The sequence below is a fragment of the Pangasianodon hypophthalmus genome, chromosome 14 (genome assembly GCF_027358585.1).
Source record: "Pangasianodon hypophthalmus isolate fPanHyp1 chromosome 14, fPanHyp1.pri, whole genome shotgun sequence".
NCBI lineage: Eukaryota > Metazoa > Chordata > Actinopteri > Siluriformes > Pangasiidae > Pangasianodon > Pangasianodon hypophthalmus.
In genome coordinates this window covers 19440575-19465154 of record NC_069723.1, presented here as the reverse complement: position 1 = coordinate 19465154, position 24580 = coordinate 19440575, and the positions used below count along the sequence as shown (strand labels likewise).

Genomic DNA, 24580 nt, shown 5'->3' with positions numbered 1-24580 from the left:
TGTCAGCTCAGATCAGTCTGGTCATTCTCCTCTGATCTCTCTCATCAACAAGGTGTTTCAGAATGCAGACCTGGTAAATAAATGAGATTGTTGCCTGGGATATGGTTAACACATTTTATGAATGCTTAAATACATCATTTTTCAGCTTCAGTGATGAAAATGATTTTTAAAAAGTTTCATTTTTAAATTACAAGTGCTAAACAGCACAAAAACAAACAAACAAACAGAAAAAACATCCTGTGTGTGGACACAGGATGTTTTTTTTTTGCTTGTTTTTCACACCATTCTGTGTAAACTCAAAAGCTTGTTGTGTGTGTGAAAATGACAGGAGATCAGAAGTTTATGAAATACTCAAACCAGCTCTTCTGGCACCAACAACCATGCCACTGTTAATGTCACAGTGATCACACTTTTTTCCACATTCTGATGTTTGATGTGAACATTAACTGAAACTCTTGAGCTGTATCCCAGTTATTGCTTAGAAGACATCCAGATATTGTAATAAAGATAACAAAAAGCAGTGATGACAGTGTATTCAACACTATAGTAGCCCGTTATTCTGCAAGTTTGCACCTGCTTTGAGTTCCTTTCTGAGTTCTTTATTGGCATGACATTTCAAAAAGAACAGAATTAAATTACCTAACCTTAATCCTCAGCTACCTTGTCCTTATACCTCAGTTTCAGCATGTTTTATTGTTAAAGACAGCCTACATTTGGTGGAGTCCTACATAATGTTACAATAAAGATATACAAACCTACCACAAACAATGTTTAAAATGGCAGTGTGCCAGTTGCAGTAAATTATGTTATAATACACATCCTAGTCACCATAATGCATGTGAAACTTGGGCAGGTGTTAAATTTCATGAGGCATGTCAGCCAATGGGATGTCCACACCTCCCCATTCGCGGATCCTGTCTGAACAGCCAAGGCATTAAGACAGCCAGGAAGTTTTCATACTGCCAGTTTCACAAAGGAGTCCAGAAAGAGAAACATACTGTAGTAACACACAGCTCCAAACTACTGAAAGTGAATATACACTGGTGAGTGGATTTTATTTCAACATTTTGAAAATTTTAATAAAAGTGAAAAAATACTCAACTCTTAAGTATGTACAACAACTTGAGCAATATGTTTTTTGAGGAAAAAAGAAAAAGATTAAACTTTAAGTTCAAGTTGAGTTCTATTTTAAATAGCTTGTAGGTGGTTGTATAGAAATATTGAATGTAGTCTAAACTGTAGTCTAGAATGTAGTCTAAAATTGCATAGAATTTGCAGAAAGTACTAACTACATGGATTGCTTAAAAGTACATGGTATATATAACTGCATGGTATACTATAACTGCATGTGGGAATCCCTGTCAAAGTGTCATGTGCATAAATAAATTCTTCTGTTGGTAGATCTTGAGCTGAAAAATTGATAAGATGTTATACAGGGACTCAAGGGCTATTAGAGCAACATCCTGGACATGTGGGTTAAGATTTAACAAGGACAGGTAGATAACAAGCGGTTGCCACTCCTGTGACAGCAGAAGTCTGTTGCAACAGATGAAGCCGCAGGGAGTGTGAAAAGCCTGAGTTATTTCTAGAAGTGTTTAAGGAAAATGAGTTCGTATGAGTTCATCTGCACTTGGCTGTCAGGCAAGCAGCCTGACCCATAAAACATGCTGTGAACTGGAAACTACCCTAAAGCATTCTTGACATATTAGAGGAGAGAAAAAAAAACCAGCTAAGTAGTGTATTAAGTCACAAAACATTGCCCTAAAATGGTAAATTAATAATGGCTTAAAAGGATCTTGTAATCTTGCATAAAGCAATAAATAAAGCAAGCACAGGGTTGTACTTCACTAAGAAGCCTGACTTAAGCCAGATGCCAAGACTGTATAGTAGGACATAGGGAACAGGACTCTCTCCTGGGTCTGCCTTCAACTTGGTTTGTGTTGGTTTATTTAGCTGTAGCTTTTTTTTCCTTCCTTCCTTCTTTCTTTTTTTTTTTTTTTGCAACATTATTCATGGAAAATAAAAATAGATTATTAAATTGCCCTCTCTCAGATACAATATGTACAAATTTCTAGGTCGTCCCAATGTAGCCAAAGTGCAGTGTTGCCTAAAATCATATAGACAGCAGACTATCCGGTTAAAGGAGGGTTTCGCATGACCCTAAATGTAATCAAGTCTCTAAGCAGTGGCAGCTTGTTCATAGGGGCAGGTGGGGCACCACTATATATCAGTTCAACAAATGTTAATCTTCATAACTTCTTTCATAAATCCATTTAAATTCCATTGAAATACTAATGACCTCTTTTGCGTGACTAGCGCTAAAAAAAAAAAGATACAAGATTTAAGCTCTTCCATTGATTTGCTTACCTTTCTAGATGGTCAACAAACTGGGTCAAAAATGCGAACTGAAACAAGTGCAAATAGAGGCCCATTGGGCTGGAATCACACTGTCCTATGCTCGGTCTATAAATATTTACAGTTGAGAAGTAACTGCAGACCTGACAGTTAATTACAAGGTTGTCAGGTTTCTGTTTTTTATGCCAAATTGGGCTAGTTAAAAAATACTTCAAGGTTTTAGAGCAAATAATTTGAATTAAATCTACTAAATTTCTGCAAACAAAGGCAAAGTGTAAGTGCAATGTGTGTTTATGAAGCACAGAACTATTTCTACTGTAAGATATATTGCAAAGATTGGGAGAGGCAAAGGAGTATTATGGAGAGGATAATGTGCATACGTAAGAAATGTAGGTGCACCACAGTGACCATGTTTCCTCTGCAAAGGCTAAGAAAAAGAATGTCTCCCTTTTCCAATATCCAATTGTTTTAGTCTAGTTTCAGATCAGGTTTTGTACTATTTATTTATTTGTTTGTTTGTTTGTTTGTTTGTTTTTCTTCATTTGTTCATTGACATGTACCAGAAATTTTGCTGAAACCTGAAAACAGTGGTAAATGATACTAGATCTTCTGTGTGCACCTTGCTAGCAACAGGAAACACACCTGCTGTATCAAAGGTAAAACCACTCATAAGGAGCTGCAGCAGTTTCAACTGCATCTCACAGGCTTACTCTAAAAAAAACCCTCTAGACTGTAACCTATAGCATAAGTCAACTGTGATAGCATCTCAGCTTAATTCTGTTTGAGGTTATGTCATTGCTAATGTCATTCTGCCACATCAAAATCTATGGTTATTAGCTGCTGCTTCCTGTATGACATGTTTGATGTCGGGAGTTTGCTTCTTTAGCTTTGCACTGACACTGAGAAGCTAATAGTGCAAACAAGAGATATAACCTACTGATATAACACTGTGCAAAGTGCATGTCTAAATCATCACACATTCACCTCAAACCAAAGTGTATATTCTGTGGTTTATGACACTGTTGTCTACAAAACTAGCTAAATAAAGAGCAGAAGCAGTTTGATTTAGGCAGTAGTATGATTTAAGTAGTAGTATTTAAAGTGAAATTGTATGTGATAATTGAGAGTTTCAATTAGACTTCTATATTCAATTATTAATACAGATTTATTGTACTATTTTATAAAAATATTTTTGTACAAATGGTATTACTGACCCCAAAAAAGGTATTTTGATGCAGGTGTGTGATAATGCATATATATATGCTTAGATATGCAGGTTAGCATGTTGCTAAGCTTGTAGGTGTAAGATTCTCCTGGGGATACTTTTAGTTCCAGCACAAAACTAAAAGAAGCAAACTTCAGACAACAAAAATAATGGGCTAAAGTTGCGTATATTTAATTACTTAATGAAATTTTTTCTTTAATATATTCTCATAACAAAGCATATAAAATGAGACTAAGTAATGCAAGTATTAATAATGTAGTTAATTTTAGCTAATTAAATTTGTGAACATTGAAGCTAAATGTTAAAATGAATACAATCACTATATTCTATTTCCATTTACACAAATTTCTGCCACATTTGGTGGCATAATTAGATAGGTGTTATATGCAAAGTATAAACAACCCTTCTTAATATTATAAAAGCAAAGGACAGAGAAAAAAATCTCTAAATTATAAATCTCTTTCCATAAATGTCTTCTATTAGCTCAGGTGTAGTTAATGAGCAGGGACATGCTGGAGCACAAGTTTTGGTTTTGGACTGGATATTATGAGGCTAATGTAGAGGGCAAATAAAGAGAACAATTGCATTAGACAACATAATGCATGGTTTCACACTTTGAGCTCAAACCACAAAAACTTGTGAACTAATTAACGACTTGATCATTCAAACATAAATGTTAGCTGCAAACCAAATATTTTTTAACTTTTTTATATTTAAATACAGATTTTAGTTTTAGTGAAAAAAAAAAATGTGTTTTTAGTGGCACTTAGTTCTGCCCTATTTTCATAAAATTTGTTAAATTTCAATGAACCGTTCCTTTAAGATTCACAGCTAGGGGGAGGATCTTTCTTGAGGAAAGAAACAAGGGTGCCAACAGTTATCAGTGAGTGAGTGTACCAACTCTGCACTTTGGTCAAAGTCTTTTTGACTGCTTACTTTCTATTTTAAAAAACCATTACAGCAGCCCTGTTTATAAAAATCTGGGCCATAGCACTAGGTGATTTCCAGAGAAAAGTGTGCATCTGCAGAATAAATATGACTACGTAAGAGCGTGTCTTCTTCGTACGTGTGTGAATCCCCCGCTTGCTGCTTTCAAAGAGTCAAAAGTGTGTGTATTTCCTGTTCCCAATCTGTGCATAGTCTGGGGCTAACGTAAGTCTTTATTACATTATTTCTGTTTCTGAACAGTTTTCTCTTGTTTTCTGACAAAACAATTGATTTGAGGGTGAACTCTATGTCTGATTGTATGCTTAGCAAATGTCACATGTTTTTTTGAAACTTTTAAGCTCAGAAATTGTCATAATTTCCCTAAAGAGCTTCTTATTATGAATCATAATTCATAAAGTGTCACGGCAAGGCATTTGTGTTTATTTCTCAATACTTTGTGCTAATGAGTGTGGAGGTGTCTTATCTGAACTGCTCTGTTAGGAGTGTGAGTGCTTTTATTGTGGCATAAATACAAGACAGTTGCATAGCACATTACGGGAGGCTTTGGAATGTAGACAATTGAAATAACTAGTTCAAAGTGCCAGAGAGTAGCATTTATTGATCATGGAATGCTAATAATCAAAGAAGCAAAAAGTAGAAGTGACTAAGATGGAAATGGTGCAAATACAAATGTGGAAGTTGAGGAAGAACTGTGTTCGCCATAACATAAAGTTTAGATTATTATTTTAGGACTAACACACTTGGAGCCAGGGTGTTATAGGCAAATAATCCACACCAGATACCATCCTGAAGTGAATTATTTTCCTATATGGCATGGCTCCAAGTGTGTTATTCCTCTTAAACACAGCAATTTGCCAATTATTCCAATTTTAAATCTATTAATGAATGAAATCTTTTTAATTAATAGTTAATCATAGTATATTATATAGTATAGTAATTATAGTATATATACATTTAATGTTACAGAATGTCCACAAAACAAGTTCCTGTCATCACTTAAGTTATAGTAGCTATAAACAGTCATTCCATAACTAGCCTTCCTTTTTTCTTTCTCTTGAGTTTAGTCAGAAAAAAGTTCATGGTGTAAGAACCACTTCTGGGAACCCTTGTTTAAGTGCATTGTACATAAATAAGTATTTGTTCAAAGATCCTGAGTTGAAACAATGAAAAGATGCTATACAGGCAATCAGGGGCTGTTAAAACAACATGCTGGTTAAGCTTTAATGCGGGCAGGTATCTTACAATGTTACTGAGAAAGTGGAAAGTGCAAACTCCTGTTCTGAAGACTTTCTCATGGTGGAAAACTTACTGACATTTACAAAGCGTGGACATCCGAGACTTCTTCCATAAATGTTCTCTTAACAGAAAGCTTCACCACATCAATGATTATTTTTCTTTCAAATTATTTTTTTTTGTTATTAGTCTTAAATTATGTGCAGCATCCACCATACAAGTTCCTGTGATACTAGCTGCTAATACGATATAATGTAATAATGTGTTACTATACTATCACGTTACTGTAGCATAGTATAATTTCTATAGTACTATAGAAAAAGAATATGAATACAAATAATAAAAGAACAATACGCAAAAGATTCATTAGATTCTGATAATAATTAATGATTATGATTGTTGATGATCATATTGATCTGGAAGTTTTTGTTTTTTGTGATTATCATATTAAAGTAGAAAAACAGGTTGCCAATGTTATTAAGCTGTAGTAATCATCATCATTATAATAATTATTATAATAATATGATGATGAAAAAGAAAATCAATAAGAAATACTGAGACCCATGCTTCATTTGGGAATTTCCTCTTTGCGATGCTTCACTTCACCAGTGAGTGACTGGATGAGGTGTTAAACACTGTTCGGAACTTCCTCTCCTTCACAAGACATTATATTGCTGATACCTCATACCTGTACCTGCTGCTTAAAAGTTTTAGTCATCTTTGTATTTTCTACTACTCTTCATTTGTATCTGGTCTTTCCCAAAAGAGAATGAATCTCTCTCTTTCATATGAATTTGTTGTGTGACTGCATTGATAAATTGCATAAACATTTTAATCATTCCAGTAGTTCATTTCTCCTTTTTTTAGTGTTAGATCTGCACTTGCACCCACGAAAGGCCACAGTGCACATTTTAGTGTAACCCAACTGACCAAAAAGCTTAATGATCAGCAAATATGTTACCACGTTTGTTCACACTGCCCCTGGAAACCATATGCTTTTATTCTGCATTATTCTCACACGCTAACTCCACTTCCTTGAGAACCAAAATCGTATATTTAACTTTTAACATTGTCTTGTTGTTGTTTCAAGCTTGCTATTTATTCTGTGGATGCTGAATTCCCCATCTGCTGAAAACAATAGCTTTATCACCTTCTTCTTACTCTCAGTTCTCTAGAACTGCTCCTGTGCTATGTGATGTGATGTCTCATTTGAGTGTCAGTTGCTGTCAGCAATTTTTTTCTTAAGCAGGAAGTCCTTAATTTGGCAACGTGATATGAAAATGTCACTTATCTGTACATTTTCATATCCTCTCTGACATGTGTCACATGAACTGTGGTTGAATTCTGTGGTAATTCTGTTGGTGTAAGTGCATTTAGAGTCTGAACATTCTGAACTTATAGGAACTGTCTGAACTTTCTCATGGTTCAAAATAATGGTTCCTGTTTTGCTTCACTGTCCTGAAAGCACTAATTGAATTCACTGCCACTTCATGAAAACATCCCCAAAAAAGAAAATGCCTAGAAAGATACCAGCCAAAACTCCCAAACATCTTTACCTGTCTAATATAATGCACTAAAATACACCTTGTTTTAATTTGTTAGCATTTCTATAGTAACGACTTTCACAGGGACTTGAAGTGGCACTCTACATAATCTAAGACTAATAATAAACATTTTTAATGTGCTGTTATTTAACAAAGCAAATGTATAATTATTGATCTGGTGAAGCTTTAGATAAGAAGACAATTTATCATTTGTGGAATGAGTCTCCAGTGTCAGCACTTTGTAATGATCCACCACAGGAAAGTCGTCAGGGCAGAGGACATTGTGCTTTCTGGTTTCTCGATAACATGACAAGCTGAATTTTTAACTGAATATGATATAAAAAGTATGATCTGTCATTTTTTTAATAAATAGAAATCGGAATGGTTAGCAAATTGCTGTGGTATAAGAGGAATAAAACACATTCTTAGTGTTAAACTTTTTTTTCAGTTTTGGTTTTATGCTCCACTTTGCTTTGTTGTGCAGATTTTTGTTCACAGTCAAGGCTAAGTTCAGTCATGTGGTATTTAGTGACTATGTACAAATGGCCCTTTTATACCAAAAACTTGCCAATGTTGGTTCCTGGAGCTTGTGATTAATCTGGAACCATTCTACATGTTTCTGTCATAATCAAGCCAGTTCTTCTTCATCAGAGTCGGTTTGGTTCCAGCACACAAATGCTGCTGGTCTGAACAAGTAATGACTTGAAAGTTCGTGACCCAGTAAGAATTACTTTTGGGAAAAAAAAAAAAACAAGATTCATATCTCAAAGGTGATTCAATAGCCTGAAGTAGAAAGAAGTAGAAACTATTTGCACAGAGATGACTGGTTGTTGTATCCATGCAAATTGGTAGTCTATAGTGAGATTTATATATATATATATATATATATATATATATATATATATATATATATATACACACACACACAGGGTGTCACAAAAGTCTCCATACATAGGTGACTATGTATGCCAGCACCACGTCGGTTGTGCCTTCGTCAGTGGATGTTCGTGGATGTCAGCTTCTCGGTTGGTCCACAGCACTTCCAGTTTTTTTTAATTTGTTAAGTTTGGCAACAGTGTTGTGTTGTGCTTGCTATGTTTCCTTTTAAAGTCCACTGCGACCTTGCGACAGCTTACTGACCCAGTCATGAGAATGATTTTGATATGTTCTTCCACATCACTTTCCCACCTTCTTCCACATCATCCACATCACTTTCTCACTGGTAATAAATGACTTAAAGTGTTAACATGTTTTGTTTTTTTTATTTTTTTTTTTTTAATTAACTTTTGTGGAACCAGGAACAATAGCACAACCAACAATTTTAAGTAAAAACACACAAAGTTGAGACTGATTACTTTCTAGCCCAGACAGTATAGTCACATTATCATTAGAAGTCATGTCAAGTAAACACACTTGTCAATCAGGGTCTAGGACCTCCTAGATTTTTTGGAGATTAGAGCTGATTTATTTAATCCTGCTTCAATGACACATCTATAACACGTCATGAGCAATGATTGAATTATAATATTGGGTGTAAAAAACATGAACATGTTGGATTACTTACCCAAACACTGATTTTTCTAAATGCCACTGGCGGAGGAACTAGAAGTAAATATTGACAGAAGCATACGTTTTGTGGGGTTTGAACAAAAGAGCTGGCTAATGGACCTCTAAGCACAGCTTTTCTGTTTATCATGCTTGCTATTCGGAAAAGACACAGGATGATTACAGACTTGAAACACTTGATTTAAAAATATCAATCACGAATAGTATTGCCTTTCTTTCTTTCAGGGAGTGTATTCCGGAGTGTATATGTAATAGTTTTATGCCTAAACTGAAAGCCCATTATATAATTCTCAGCCATAATGGTTTCATATTAATATGACCTGGTTACTGATAGGTGGTAGAACTTTTTCAGACTTTCCATTCAATACTGTGATCAGCCATCACTGCAAATGATTATAAAATTGTGGACACATGGTGCAGAGTTTAAAGAGTTTTGCTGGTTCACTGAATGACCACCATTTCCAGCAATAGCAACAAAAAACAGGCAACAAAGACCTGAAACCTGTACTTATAATCCCTAGTAATAAGCAATCTCATTGAATATCAGACATTCTGAATGGGTTGAATGCAAGAGTTCAGTGTGAGGGCAGCATGTAATGGAAGTACGCTATCATTTTTGGACATTGTCCTATCTCTGCATGGGCTGTGGACACTCACAACTGACTCATACATGGTCCACAGACAGGCAGGACTCATTTCCTTCTTCACTTCATCAGTACACCTTGAATGAATAAACATATCCATAGCTTATCCGCTCTGTCACTGTGCTCCCTTTGTCCACTCTGTATCCATTTTGTTTTTCTTAATTTTAAATGGCTTTCTATCAGTGCATCTTTTGAATAGCAGTGTTACATAACTAAGGTTTATTTTCGTAAGTCCTCTGTGCCTGCATGTTAAAGATTCTACCATAGATGCTTATCATTTCCAGCTACATCATGACCCAAGACTTCTTTGTATATGTGAATAAGCGTGTGTATGTGTGTGTGTGTGTGTGTGTGTTTACATGAACAAGCAGCAGTGCAGAAGCTCAGTCTAGGAGGAAACACATGGAAAGAATGATGCATTGCAATTTTGGCTGCTAAATTTTCCAGCCATGAAATGAACAGATGTTGTGTTCTAAACAGATAAAAATACAGATATAAATAGGAGGTGTTTAATGCCTTTTTTTAAAGAAAGCTTGCCAGAAAGGTTCACAGGGCATTTGATTTAAACTGGAGGTGTGCACTGGGAGTGGGATCCTTTGGGACACAACACAAAGTACCATGATTGGGAGGTTTTTATTTTCATGCAGGCTCTAGTGAGCAGTCTAGATATGAAGCTTATGTGACTAACAAAGCTGAGGGGTTGCGTGATTCATTTAGAGTGTTCATTCATTCATCTGTAGTAACTGCCTGGACAAAGTTGTGGGTGTTTAAATTAAACCATGCCCAGCTCGGGTTTAAATACAAATACAAATGCAGATATGGATATTTGGAGCACTATACAGATATAGAGTACTGTAGAAGAGTGCTAGAATATAGAATAGTGCTTTTAGTTTTCCATCCAGTGTGTAACATTAATTTAATTTCAGGCCACTATTTTTCATGCTGATGTATCACTGCATGAATGGTGAAGAATAGAAAGGCATTGCACTTTCAACAGTTCTTCCTTGCTGAGACATGCTAATGTTTTCTAGTTTTTAGTTACTCACTATCAAGCTTCAAGGGACATCTAGCTCCGCTGTACAAACCTGCACTTGTTAATAATAAGGGGGGGTATTAGGACTGAAGCCAAACAAGTGTGGAAATCAAAGAATAAGGCTAATTCAATTAGAATTCACATCTACAAGAAGATATTAGCCAATTTATACAGTAGTTCTGGCTTCAGGAGACGCTGTAATCACAGGCATCGGCCTGTGCTGATAAATATTCCCAAATTGGTTCAGCTTATTATTTGACCCAGAGCAGTCCAACACACTAAATTGGATGCACAGAGATTGTATTTGGCTTGCTGAGGTTATTGCTAGTGGAAAATTTGCCCCGGCAGTCTGTGATCAGGAGTTGTGTTTTTTCTGAAGCGAGCTCTGCATTGTCTGATTAGTGCAGTAAATGAGCAACTCTCACTCGCTGTGATGACCTGAAGTAAGCATGCAAATTCTCAATTAGACCACAAGTAAGCTCTTACTTTCTCACACCTTATTTTCTCCACACACAACAGAGAAGGACGCAGATTTTTTTTTTCCCACAGTAATCCTAGATGAAGAATGTTTCTGTCTAGACAGTATGTCACAATCAGATGTTATGCCTCTGTTGAAGATACTCAGATAAAAATAACAAAAATAACACAAATAGAGAATGAAACCGCCTAATGTTGTAACATGTAACAAGCAAATAAGAAACATGCTGATTATATTCACTTTATTTATTTATTTATTTATTTATTTGTATAATTGATCAAAAATACTACAAATGCAATCTTTACCCTATCTCTTTTTTTATTCTTAGTTAAAAAAACTGACCATATGAAATTATTAATATCCAGGTATTTCATCTGCAATGCCAGATTCTTTATTATTGTTGTGATTACATGTATTTCATTGACATGGTTATGCATGTTTATATTAAAACCTTGGCAATGTCTCTATTTACTTTGCTGGGGTGGAGGAAAAAAATGAGGTGGTTATAGATCTTGATGTAAATATGATGTGAATTCAGAGGTAACATAATGGTAGGTTTGATTAGCTAGCTAGCTAGTAAGTAACATCAAAAAATAGCAAGGCATATATTACTGTTTTCTAAATAAATCATTCATTCATTCATTCAATCATTTAATTAGCTTCAGTAAGCACATTATTCTGGTCATGGTTCTGTTGGATATGGTGGGCATCCCAGAACACCAGACGGGAATACACTGGTTAAATTTAGATCTTGAATTACTGTCTATGTAGAATTTCACATCTTCTCTCCATATCTATATATTCTCCAGTTTCCTCCGGCTTCCCAAAAACATGCCAGTAGGTGAATTGGAATGTGTGAGTGCATGGTGCCCTGCAATGGACTAACATCCCATCCAGGCTGTAGGCCAGCCTAATACCCAGTGTTTGCTGGAATAGGCTCTGGATCCACTGTGATCCTGACTTGGATAAAACAGTTACTGATGAGAAATAAATTAACGTAATTACTTTAATATGTCAGTGTTATATAGTTATGCTACAATGAGTTACTCGTGGTGAGATCAGCATCCTGTTGTACAGACAGACTTGTACACACAAATTCCCACGATTCAATTCAGTTTTATTTATATAGCGCTTTTAACAATGGACATTGTCACAAAGCAGCTTTACAGAAATCTAGATATGGATTTAGATTTAGGTGCCTAATGAGCAAGCCAGAGAAGACAGTGGCAAGGAAGAAACCTTGAGAGGAACCAGACTCAAAAGGGAACTCCTCCTCTTTGGGGTGACCCCAGATAGTGTGATTATGAGTTATTATTTGCACACATACACACACCCATGCCATTTCCCATAAGCCCCGAGTTCACTCCAGTACATCCGGCTGCTACAGTAACACCAGCAGTAACACATGCATGTGGCAGGTGCAGTATGTCTCCGGCATCATTTCCTTACATACCGTAGGGTTGTGTTGTGCTACTTAACAAAGCCAACTGACACAGAAATCCACTGTTATCTGTTAGCACCAGGAAGCGGAGTTCGACACAATGGGCATCAGGAACAATAACCAGAGCGAAGGAAGTAGTTAAAATTTGGGAACTGTGCGGGTGAGCACGGGGAAGGAAGGACCATTCTAAAATAAGTAGCAATCTGATGGTGTGCCTCTGCCGTATTTTTGAACATTTCCATGGTAAGATTGAGGAAGAGGTAATTTCCAGCCATATGTTTTAGCAGAACGAAAGAGTGAGAGAGAGAGCGAGAGAGAGACTGAAAGGAGCCAAGCCAATTGTAATAGCACCCAGGAAATGGAAGCTCATTCTGGGCAGCTATGAGCCTCATACACATCTGTGTGGTATATTAGGAAGACCAGGTGGCACAAGGAAGTAGAACTGTGAGAGGTGTGCATGTGTGGGGGTGTTGTTTGTGTGTGTGGGGGGGTGTTATTCAGGTAAGTGAAACTGTCACGAGTTTAATGTCATAAACACTTTTTGAAAAATGGGCTGTTTGTCTTCACAATAGTGACAGTTTTAGTCATCAAGCTCTCGTTAATGAATCACTAACGGAATCATTTGGTTCCATATGAATCACAGATCAAGATTTCTAAAAGCCCTGTTTTGTTTTGGTAAGATTCCACATAGGAGCTTATATTTAACAGCTTATAATAATTAGCCTTTTTCATGTAGTCAAAACTTGTCGACTGACTTTCTGAGTAGGAGTAAAAAACAAACAAAAAAACAGTGGGCTGTCACGGTTCAATATCACTAACCTTATCTCTTATGCAAATCGGATCGGCTAGTGTTTATGTGCACTTGAGCATGCCTGCGGGTGATGAATGATTTTTTTTTTTTTTTTTTTAAGATGTGGTTTAAGTCATGTTAACACCCTGATATAAACAGTAGAGGGTTCAAAATATTCAGAGCTCATGCTGTTTTATGCCACACCACATCTTTCCATTGGCCTGGAAATGTGGGTTCACGTCACCTCCATATACATCTACATGCCTGATTGGCCAAAAACAGACAACACACACATTCACACACATTCCCAATCCTTGCTGAGGGTTGCGAGAATCACAGATCCGCGTGTCACACAGAGCCAGCATGCACCATGCCAGTGAACGTCACGTCTCCTAAGTTTCCCATGGAATCTGCTTCCAAAAGGTCTCACTGACTGGGAATTGAAGTGATCTCATACAGAGCAAGTCTTGTTTATCAACTCAGAGCTGCTATTTGCTTATGAACCAGAAATCACTTTGTATACAAAAAAAAAAAAAGACATTATGACATGTTCCAGATTGTCAAGATTTAATGTGAAACCTGAAATTTGTATTTTTCTTTGCAGATAAGGATGATGTTGCGGTTACTCCTTCTGGCTTTGCTTCTCACGGTCAAGGGTAGGTTCAGTCTGCCTCTACTAAAATGCTGTGATGTTCTAATAAATTAGTGTATAACTACACGGGAATTACATTTTTTTTTAAGTATGCACTTAGATTTAACATAGCACCCATGAGGCAGTTTGCTTAAGGGCCCAGCATTAGACATGTGGCAGTCCTAGACCGCCCTACACTCAAAAATATTCTTCTGTAATTTTAACCCTTTAACATCCCAGAATGTTGTCCAATTATTCATCTTAAAGCAAATTATTATCATCTTATCATATCATCTTATTAAGCATATTATTCAAAACATACTATGAGTTATTTAGTAACTACAGTGCAACTAATTGGAAAGGTGTGCAGTTATGAGAGTAAAGAGTTTAAGTCTGGACCTGGTGATGAAGTTGATCCTGGAGGTTTAAAGGGTATCAAATCTATAATTCACATGGAAATGTGGATAAAGTGGACCTTTAAAAATGAATTAAGGTATGCAATGTTACATATAGCAATGTTACATATAAGCTCAGTTTGGTTCAGCAGTTTGAACCTAATATACAATCACAGTCTAATATACAAGTTCGTTACCAAATCACAGTCTAATATGCAAATGTGTTAATATGCTGTGTAACAAGAACAGAACCGCAATACTGATGCGATATTTCTTTATATGTTTGGCTAAGTCTGAGAATATGACAATACAAATAGAGAACCTTACACTAAAATCCTACAAGCTAGTTTACTACCAGTAAGCTAGCCAACTAGCTAGTTTAAATAGAGTACAGTACAATTGTACAGTGGTAGCTAGCAATGTCAATAAATGCAAGATAATAACAGAACAGAATCCTTTTCTGAGACATCTACAGTTGCTCGATGGTGATGGACAAAAGTCTCCATGTCATTCTCAGAGTCAGTCTGTTCAACATATAGGGTCTCATTTCCCCAATGCGCCTTCTTTCCTTAGCTAATAGTATAGCATAACCAGAGTAGTGTGGGGAAATCCTGCATTCACATACTTTGTGAGTTACTGTAATTACCATCTTCTGTTGGGAGTCGGAATTTCTGGATGTTTCTGAGGGTCTCAGTTTCAACCAAACCTTTTGTTTGTAAGGCAACTTACCTGAAAATGGGGTGCTTAGTTTTTATTTCAGGTTATACTGAATTAGAACTGATAAACTGTAAAATCTGCTTCAGTTTTGTTACAGATTAAGAAGAGATGTGTTAATGTTTAACATAAGGTCCTATATTTTTTTATGTTAATATTAGATAGAAATGACAATCACCATTTTACCTAGTAAATGAAGTGAATATGCGTGAAAGCTATTAAATCAAAATAATGGGACGTTTTTCCCATATGCATGTACATGCACCATTAGGGATGGGGCTGGGACAGCAGGTGGACATGGGGTTGCTTCCAATTTGCATATTCATGTATATTCATAAATCCTGCATTTTTAATGATGGTAAGAACTGAGATGTTAAACAAAAAGTCTGCTTTATTCTTTTTCTTCCTTCATGTCCACAGCTGATAAGTTAGACAGTGATGGTTCAGGAGATGGATTCCAAGATGGTAAGTTCATTTTTAAAATCCTCTTGATTGACAAACTGGTTGACTTAGTCTTTTCATGCATGAGCTAAATTTGTTTACAAATTAAAAAGTGAGTTAATTTTTGTTAGAAAGTTAATCATTTAATGCTACCACCACGCTACGTGGATAGAAACATCTGCATGCCTCAAACAAACATGCATGCCTTAAACAGCAACTTTCCAGCGTTGTTTTTTTCTAATCACATCTTCTCTCACTCTTTTTCCATCCACAGATGATGAGGAACAAGGTGATGAACAAGAAAGTAAGCATTCTTTAGTGCCAGCAACAGATGAAGCATGAAGGCAGGTCATTACTGTAAGGTCAGCCATCATGTTAATTCTTGAAAGTAATCAGTTAGCCGCTCCCCAATGAACCCGGCTCTCTGAATGCTGCCGTCTCTCTGCTTAACACGCGCTGTCACTCTTCATCAACCCGATGATTGCCTTGGGATAGAATCACTGAGCTGTTAAAGCAAGAACTGCTCACCTCTGGCTAAACTTGCAGAATTAGCATGAACTGAATAAGGAAATGGGAATTTCAGTCCTGAGAAAACACTTGAAAAAAAAATTCCATGAACTATGAGTGTGTTTAAAGCACTATAACGCATCCATAAGGCATTATACACATTGATCATGTTTTTGTATACACGTTTGAGTGTGCATGTACAATATGCATGCACAATATGTTAGCTTGTACAGTAGGTTAAAAGTCATTTATACTACAGTGCTATTGAATTCAGTAAAACTTCATGAAGAAGGTAGACATTTAGTTTGCCGTAAACACATCCTTGTACATATCATAGAAACATTCACCAGCAGAGATAGAGTGAGACTCTGGAAAGATTTGTGCTAGATGCCTTGGATTGGTTTAAACAGGGATTACAAAATTCACAAAATTTAATTAACAGAAACACTTAGGGGGTCTGAGATAAATAATGGAGGATAAATAAACGCTCAACAGGATCTAGAATCACATACGGTATGGAAATACAATATATGAATCTTCTATATGAGACTTTTTTTCTGTTATCACATATTTTAGGAGCTATAGACATGTAAAGTGCTGATAGTGATGTGTATTTCACAATTCTTTAAACATTTATGTGTTTGTGAGTGTGTATGATTGTATTTTCTCTTCATTAGTACAATTTGGACAACATGCTTCAGTCAAAAATGACCGAGAAGACGTAGACAATGAAGGTAAAAAAAAAAAGACTGACTATATTATGTTTGTTTTTTTTGGGTTTTTTTTTTTCTATGGTCTATTGACTCTAGTAGTAGATATCAGATGCTTTTAATGTTCATATGTGCTTGTTTGTGTTATAGAGGGAAACATCACATTCATTATCATAGCAGCAGTGAGTGTGGTCGCCCTGACCATTGTGGCTGTAATAGGTAAGAGGCACAGAGAGCCAGATCATCATTGATCAGACAATCATTGATAATGAGCACATGTAGTTATTTCTAATGTGTTTGTGGTCGGCCTGTGGTCAGTATACCCAGTGTACTGTAAATGCTAAAAATAGCAATGTGAATAGGTCTGAAAGTCAGTGTGAACTATCAAGAACTCTGTTTTTTCATTTCATCAATAATGAAAAAGGATGTCATAGATTTTGACACATTATATTTCTTTAAAAAGATTAGTTCAAAATAGGATTACTTTTGCATAAGTCCTTTATGGCAATGCACATACACCTACAAAAATATTTATTTAAAAAATCCAGTAGGCATCTGCTATCCTGAGGGCTGCTTTTGTCAATTTTGATGTCAAGACAACATAGCACCCATGTCAGTTGACATAGATTTTTGTTGACATAAGGTTGTGTTCTAACACTTTCCGGGTTGATTTACATTAGAACATCATGATAACTGACTGTGTAGCTCAATAAATATATAACTGCTGATATGACATCAACTTAACACCCACTCTGTTTTATGGCTAGAGAAAATATCAACAATTATGCAAGCATTATGGTGTCATAGCATTACTGTGGGATATTATTAAAATCATATAAACATTGCAGTTGAAATCACTTTAAGCACCAGAGAAATTATATAGCTATGTCATGACAGAAACCATTAAGACAACTGATGCCTTTTGGATAAAGCTTTTATAGATGTTCTTGTATGTTTATATCAGTTGTCATTACAAACAGGAAGAGAATCTCTAAATGCACTTTTTTCTTCATGTTTTTGGGGTAATCAGTATTTAAAGTGCTAGAATTCTGTAGTTTTTAGAACTATATATAGTAGATATAGTATATATTTATATATATATATATATATATATATATATATATATATATATATATATATATATATATATATATATATATATATATAGTAAATGACAAATTTTGCAAAATTTGACCACTTGATTGGTTTCCCAGGCTGTATTTGAAATATTTTTAAATGAAAATATCACTTGACTTTACATGTTGTTTTATGTTAATTTTTTATAAAGAATAAATGATGATATTCAAATAATGGCATACTTAGTAGTGGACTACAGCAATTTACTACAGCAGTTTACAGCCTACTTTAGGGAATGATGTTACTGGCAGGATGTAAGATACAGAATGTTTGAAACCATACTTTTATATATAACACAATGCCACTATCTATTTGTTTAGTGCTCCAAATATCTGTATGTGTATCTGTATTTGAAACCTGAAGTGGCAGTGGCATAAACTTCTTTTTTTTTAAATAAAATATGAACCCTACCATTATGCCCCCAGACACGCTGAAAAACACTAAAACAAAACGAAACAAAACAAAAAAACTCAATGGTACAAATATCAGCAGTGTCAGCAATGTTGTGTGAATTCTGGCTTTGACAGTTCCTCAACCTCAGCTACATCACTCGAGTTCATAATTAATCTGAGAGATATGTTTTTCTTTTCTCTTTTTTTTTTTTTTTTTTTTTTTTTTTACTCTTATGCAGTTATTAATGTTGGTCTAAATAATTTCGAAAGAATTTAATTGGTTCTACTTCCCAAAATGTACACAAGCTTCAAAACAATATTCACATATATTTGTTTATAACTTTAACTCATTCTTGGCAAAGAATTTGTATCAAAACTTTATAATTCCAGTGTCTCAACAGAAGATTGCTGACAGAAAACCATGCATCTGACAGATTACTTCTTAAATGTGCAATCATGACCTTGTGGAGAAGTTTAATTGCTATTCTTTTCCACCCACAGCCGTAGTTCTCTTCAGACGTCATTTGAAGAGACGGGAACAAGGGTGAGAACCACTTATTTATACATACATATACATACAGTCCACTGAAGGTACTGTGGACAAATCCTGTCACTGATGAAGGGTAGAGGATGATTAGCATGCACTGTGCTAGACAAGCTATAGTGTCAGCTATGCTAAAAAAAGTAGATCTGCCTGATAACCCGAAGCCCATACATGCATTTATTATTGCAAAGGCATAGCAGGAGCTCCTGACATGGAACAACATCTATAGTAAATGTGTTTAGGGCTCAGTTCAAAGTCTATCAACATTAAACGTGTGTATGATGTATTGCCAGTCAGCTGAACTGAACAAGAAAGCTCTGCTAAAAGACCATTCTCTGTTTTTGTGTTAATTACCAAACGTCATCCCTGCCCTTATTATAAACAATAAGCATTTGGCAACATTTCACTGTAAAATAAGACACCCGTTTGTGAAGTTGGCACATTTTAGCGCTAAACCCTTTTTATTGTTCTCACCTGAAACACTGTCTCATTGAGCTGTGCCCCTGAGCGTCAGAGTGCACTAGCACACGTATAAGGTGACACATCGCTGGCCCGGTTTTGTGAGAACAGGGCAGGAGCGGACGAACAGGAACAGGACAAGACCTGCAGGGCTGCGAGAACGTGCCTCCCTGTGCAACATGCTAAAATGTACAAAGAAAACAGCGGGACACACTGAGCTGAAAATCAGCCGTGTAAATCATATCTGACAGATAGGTAAAGAGTTGGGACTGCCCGAACCAGTTAGCCTGGGACTGAAAGAAGAACAGTGCTGCGGAAAAATATGAAATGAGGGTGGAAGAAATGCGTTCAGTTTGTTATTTAGATTTATTCTGTGAGTGCGGCAGTAAAATGATCATTTAGTCAGACATTCAATATGAGCAATGTTCCTCTTAATGCCCTTGTAGTCCATCAACCAAGACATGTTTGGTATCTGAAATTTGCTCCTTTACTTATAACTATAACTTATAAATGTGCAAACTGCAGATCTAAATCATCACACACTCACCGCAAGATATTCACTTTTGCATCCAGTTTATCCAGTTTACTATGTTGGTACACAAAACAAAAACTAACTAACTAACTAACTAAAATTTAATGACCTGTTCCATGACTTGCTTCTCACACAAAAAAAAAAAAATAAATAAATAAATGATAAATCTTTTCATGACATGTTCTCTGCCTGTCTGCAACAACAGATAATGCAATAAAATAGTGCATGAAGTAAAATAGTGCATCAAGTGCTATTTTATAGGCTAATGGAGATGAAGTGCGTATTAATAAATTGAGAAAACTGCGTTTCTTTTGTACATTTCCTTTAGCATAAAATTGTCTCTTACTTTTATGCTACACTATATAACAATTAACACCAACAAGAAAAAAAAACATTCTGAGTTATCAGTCTGCATTTTCTATACTTTCTTTTTCCAGGCATTATGGTAAATATTACATTGTAATATTAAAACTAGTAGCCATGTTAGATATCACGATTTAGCCCTAGCACATATACATATGTCTAAATCACACTGTCGTCCTTATTTATTAGTAACATTAGCCGTAGTAGCTGAAGTACAAAATTTGAATGAGTAAGAGCAAGGTGGTTGGATTTAGTTTGATCTCATACAAATAAAGTCAAAGAAAAGCTGTGAATACTTACCTCACCCCTAACCATTGACTACATTTAGGTACAAACAAGTAAATGCTAACCTGCAGTCACTTTATTCCCCCACATTCATATAGCAAATTTGGATTAAACATTGCATAATTCATAGTTATTCTTACTTTTAGAACTTTTTTAGGTTTTAGTTGATTGTGAAACTTCTTACTTTTTAGATACGTCTTATATTGGCATTATGTCGTTGTCTGGCTGAATGTCTTTGCCACAAGCTCCTGTATTGCACAATAATCAGTTTCACTTTGTCAGCTGTTAGCTGTGCTATATGACCTCAGCAAATTTCCTAGCTTTATATATACACACATTTTAATTATAAAGCTGTCATTCTTTAGCTTTATATTTCTTTGTTGTTTTTTCTTCTCACTTTGCTCTTTTATCGAGGCTAAATTCTTTTGCAGGATTATAGATTACCTCTAGGGAATATCGTTTGCTGAGCTTGGGCTTTTTTTCTCTCACGTTGTTGAGAGATAAGGAGGCTGAAAAGTGGCTTAATCTCACAGCAACCCGAGGCTCTGTGGATCAACACTGAGCCTGCCAGGACATGGCCATGTTTCCAAGCACACTAAGCTAATAGAGACACTAGAAAAGACAAATTAAAGCAGAAAATAAGTACATAACCGTAAAATGCTTTACATGTACTATGGACAAGATGAGGACACAATGTACCACCAAATGAACACATGACCTACACCTGCTGAGGTGGAATTGGTCAGGGGTAAAATAAGCACATGGTGTGAGGGAAAACATGGTGTACTGGGGTTGTTTGAACAGCCTGAATCTGCCACCGGCTTCACAAAAAGGACTATTCAGTCTCATATTTTAGGAGCATTGGTTAAATACGTTTCTCTATTCAAATGTCAAAAATGGAGCCACCAGCATTAATAATGCTCTATGTGTAACCCAAGCCACATAATACTAGTGCAAGCTAATTCACACAATGTGGTCAAAGGGTATATATATGTTAATGTGTCTGTGCAGAGTGTTTTTTTTTTTTTTTTCTGAGCTAACACACACAGATGGCAGGGATTTACTATTATGTATGTTAAGTACAGGTAAAAGACATTTCAAAAAAACATAAAAAAGTGTCTTTTAAGATAGAAAAAAATAACTAGTCTCATGGATGTTTCACAACATTTATTGTAACTATAAATGGATAAAAAATAACAACGTGTCATCCCATAATAAATTAAAACATTGTAATTGTTGCCAAATTGTTCAGGTCAAGTTGATATTGGATAATATTCAACTTGAAAGTGGTAGCAGTAACTCTGCTTCACATCAAGCCACACCATCATTGATTATTTTCCTAGAACTTTTTTTTCCTACAATTTATTAATTTTATTCCTTATTGTTTCATGCTCATGGCTGAGCTGGGGTTAATGAGAATTGAAAGAACTGGATGGTGAGGAAGGGACTATGGACAGGCCAAGAATATTTTGGTTTTGTTGAAGTACCAGTTGTAGCTTTATTTTTTTTTCTCTCTTCATTGGAGTGCTTAATCACCTGAGCTCCCAGTGGCTGGTGCTCTTTAGCACAAAAAAACCCACCAAAATACCAAGTCAGATGTTATGAAGTGCCCAAATGGGCACTGTTTCTACCAAGGTTACTGGAAATGCTGTGTATCTGTTGGGGTATCTAAGCCAGACTCACTTTGATGAAGATCTCCATGACACAATGTTAGGTGTTCAGGATTTGTTTCAGGCTCAGGTGTCTGACAGAAACTGTTTTCTTTCTCTGTCTCCCTTTAGTGTGTACAGTGTACCAGTGGAGCAGGGCCAGAAAGGTGTCTAAACTTGCAGTTCTTCACTTTTGCTTCTGGGATCTCATCAGGGACACGTTGACACAAAAAGAGCTCCATAAAAAACACACTGTCATCTCTAGCCATCTCCTCTGTCCCACTTGCCCACTAATGCCTGCTGAAAAACCCCTTCATTACTCGGCCTGCCATTATCCCAAAGCAGGCCTTTTTTTTTTCTTACTGTCATCACATTTTACTTGTTTTCAGATGAATTGATCTTAAATGAATGCATTCTTTTGTTGTAATGCCATGGACCAAAGAATGATTTCTGCACCATTGATACCATTTGTTTCTAATAGGGACAAGGAGTGTTTTTTTTTGTTTGTTTAAAACCCACAAACGTCTCTTATGTGCTATTTGCTGCAGTGCACCCCTCGTGATTCTTTATCTGGTCCAAATCAGATGCACTTTAAACACCTGTGGTTAGTCAGAGCAATCAGATAAACTTCCTGCAAATTTTTCCATTTATGGCAAGGCAGTTTTCTGCATACTTTCCAACTGCCATCATGTAGAATCTCAGGCATTCAAGGGTGATGGAAAAAAACAGAAACTTTGTTTCATGTGTAGGGCTGGCCTGGCTTTAGTAAAAATGTAACCAGATGGTGACTGAGAAACTATGGATAGACCCATGGCATTTTAATTTCATACAAGAACTAGTTGTGTCTCTTTTATTTTTGCTCTAACTTCACTGGAGTGCTAATCACCTCAAGTTTAAGTGGCTGGCCCTCTGAAATCCCAAGATTTGGTGAGGCCAAGTTCACACTATTTCCATCCAGGTCACTATTGTGGCAGGGAAACTCTTACAGGAATAGCATTTACATATGTGTTAAAGTGACTAAGCCAAATTGCCTGCGTGGGGATGAAAAGGAGGTGTGAAACACACCTACACAGGTTTTGCGCATTCATTCTTGCTTCTACTCGATTTTCTCGCTTCAGGTTTTTCTTTCAAATAAAGTGGTGCTCTAATTGCATAGGCCTCTAGGTGTTTGAGCTTGATAGTTAAGTGTGTGTGTGTGTGTGTGTGTGTGTGTGTGTGTGTGTTGAGCAGCACTTGTCTAAAAGTTAATCAATGTAGACTACAGTATAACAATCCTGTAAAGTCGCTCACTGAACGAGTTCTTGCACTGATGCCATTTTAGACAACAAAAACATTTCAAACAAATGTAGCAATCTTTAATTTAATTGGATTTGAAAACACACAAATTCGTCTTTCTAGGAAAAGTTGTAGTGATTATTGCTATTCTTCTTATGTTTTTTTTAGTACAAAGCCTTGGCTAAAATCCATTTTTCCGTTAAGTTTTTTTTTTTCTATCTGCTTTGCATCGAGTATTGATTTTACACATTTCTTTAGAGTGCCTGTTCTTTGTCCTGTCTGAAACTGCTTTCTTAAAAGAAGAGAAACGAACATGAACTTAGCCATTTTATAACATTCATTACTGGCTTGTAATGAGGCAATTTATTACAGCACTTATGGATACAATAAGAAAAAATGTGTTGAATAGAATGTAGGGTTTAAATAAAGCCTAAAAAAATCAAAACAAGGCATATGTTCAAAATAACATGAATATTAACCGTAAATCATGATATTTAAAAAAAAAAAAAAAAAAAACTTTCATTACAGAATTATTTGAACTCATCCCGCCTTCAGGCACATCTCACTGACATTTATGGAGGTTTGAGAAGTAGCATGTTTGATCATTTGTCAGTTATCATGCTCCACTTCCATTTCCACAGCTTATTAGCATTCATGATTTTAATGCTTTTTCTTCAAGGCATGCTGTTGAGAAGCTGTGCTATAACTGCTTTGTTAATGTATCCTGTTTAGGATTGGTTATGTCTTTAGATATTTTTTATAAAAAAAAATGTTTATACTGCATTGTCTGTCAGCAACAGAAAAATACAAACTGTCACACTTATTGAAGTTTTTTTTAGTTTAGTTTTGTTTTGTTTGTTTTTTATTTCCTGTCTGCAATCACACACACATTATATATATATATATATATATATATATATATATATATATATATATATATATATATAGATATATATAAAACATGATAATTCTCACTCAAGGACTTTGAAATGATGCAATGGCTTTGAACTTTCTATGGAAGATAAATGTTTATGAGATTTATAATTCTTATTTTCATGTACTATCAAAATATCAAAATAAAATATATATTTTTCTTTCTCTTCAAACATCATTTAGCCCTTATTTTTTTCCTTTCTGAAGTGATAAAGGCAAGGAACAGATCTCAATCACAAAGAAATGCTTAAATGCAGGTGTGATTTCAAACCTCCAAACAAGCCAGCTTGTGTGTTTTGGACATGTTTGTACCATTTCAACATGTTTTCTCTTTTAGTCATGGAAATATTCCAGTA

The 24580-nt window shown here is 35.6% G+C and overlaps 1 protein-coding gene across 2 annotated transcripts; it reads left to right on the top strand.

Moving 5' to 3' along the window:
- Positions 1-900: 900 nt before the first annotated feature.
- On the top strand, positions 901-23173 carry si:dkey-262k9.2 (uncharacterized). 2 transcript variants are annotated; one of them, XM_034310521.2, is made up of 8 exons: positions 901-1043; positions 13862-13913; positions 15418-15462; positions 15713-15742; positions 16623-16679; positions 16806-16874; positions 18686-18728; positions 22149-23173. In XM_034310521.2, exons 2-8 carry the CDS (start codon positions 13868-13870, stop codon positions 22189-22191), a joined length of 333 nt encoding a protein of 110 aa, XP_034166412.1. In that variant the 5' UTR covers positions 901-1043; positions 13862-13867; the 3' UTR covers positions 22192-23173. The 2 variants fall into 2 exon arrangements, with proteins under 2 accessions (XP_034166412.1, XP_034166413.1); XM_034310522.2 differs by lacking the exon at positions 901-1043 and adding an exon at positions 4432-4732.
- Positions 23174-24580: the final 1407 nt, after the last annotated feature.

Coding starts and splice junctions, on each gene's coding strand:
- si:dkey-262k9.2 (XM_034310521.2), top strand. CDS start 13,868: ATGATGTTGCGGTTACTCCTTCTGGCTTTGCTTCTCACGGTCAAGG. Junction 15,463..15,712: donor AGGAGATGGATTCCAAGATG/GTAAGTTCATTT, acceptor TTCCATCCACAG/ATGATGAGGAACAAGGTGAT. Junction 18,729..22,148: donor TTGAAGAGACGGGAACAAGG/GTGAGAACCACT, acceptor GTCTCCCTTTAG/TGTGTACAGTGTACCAGTGG.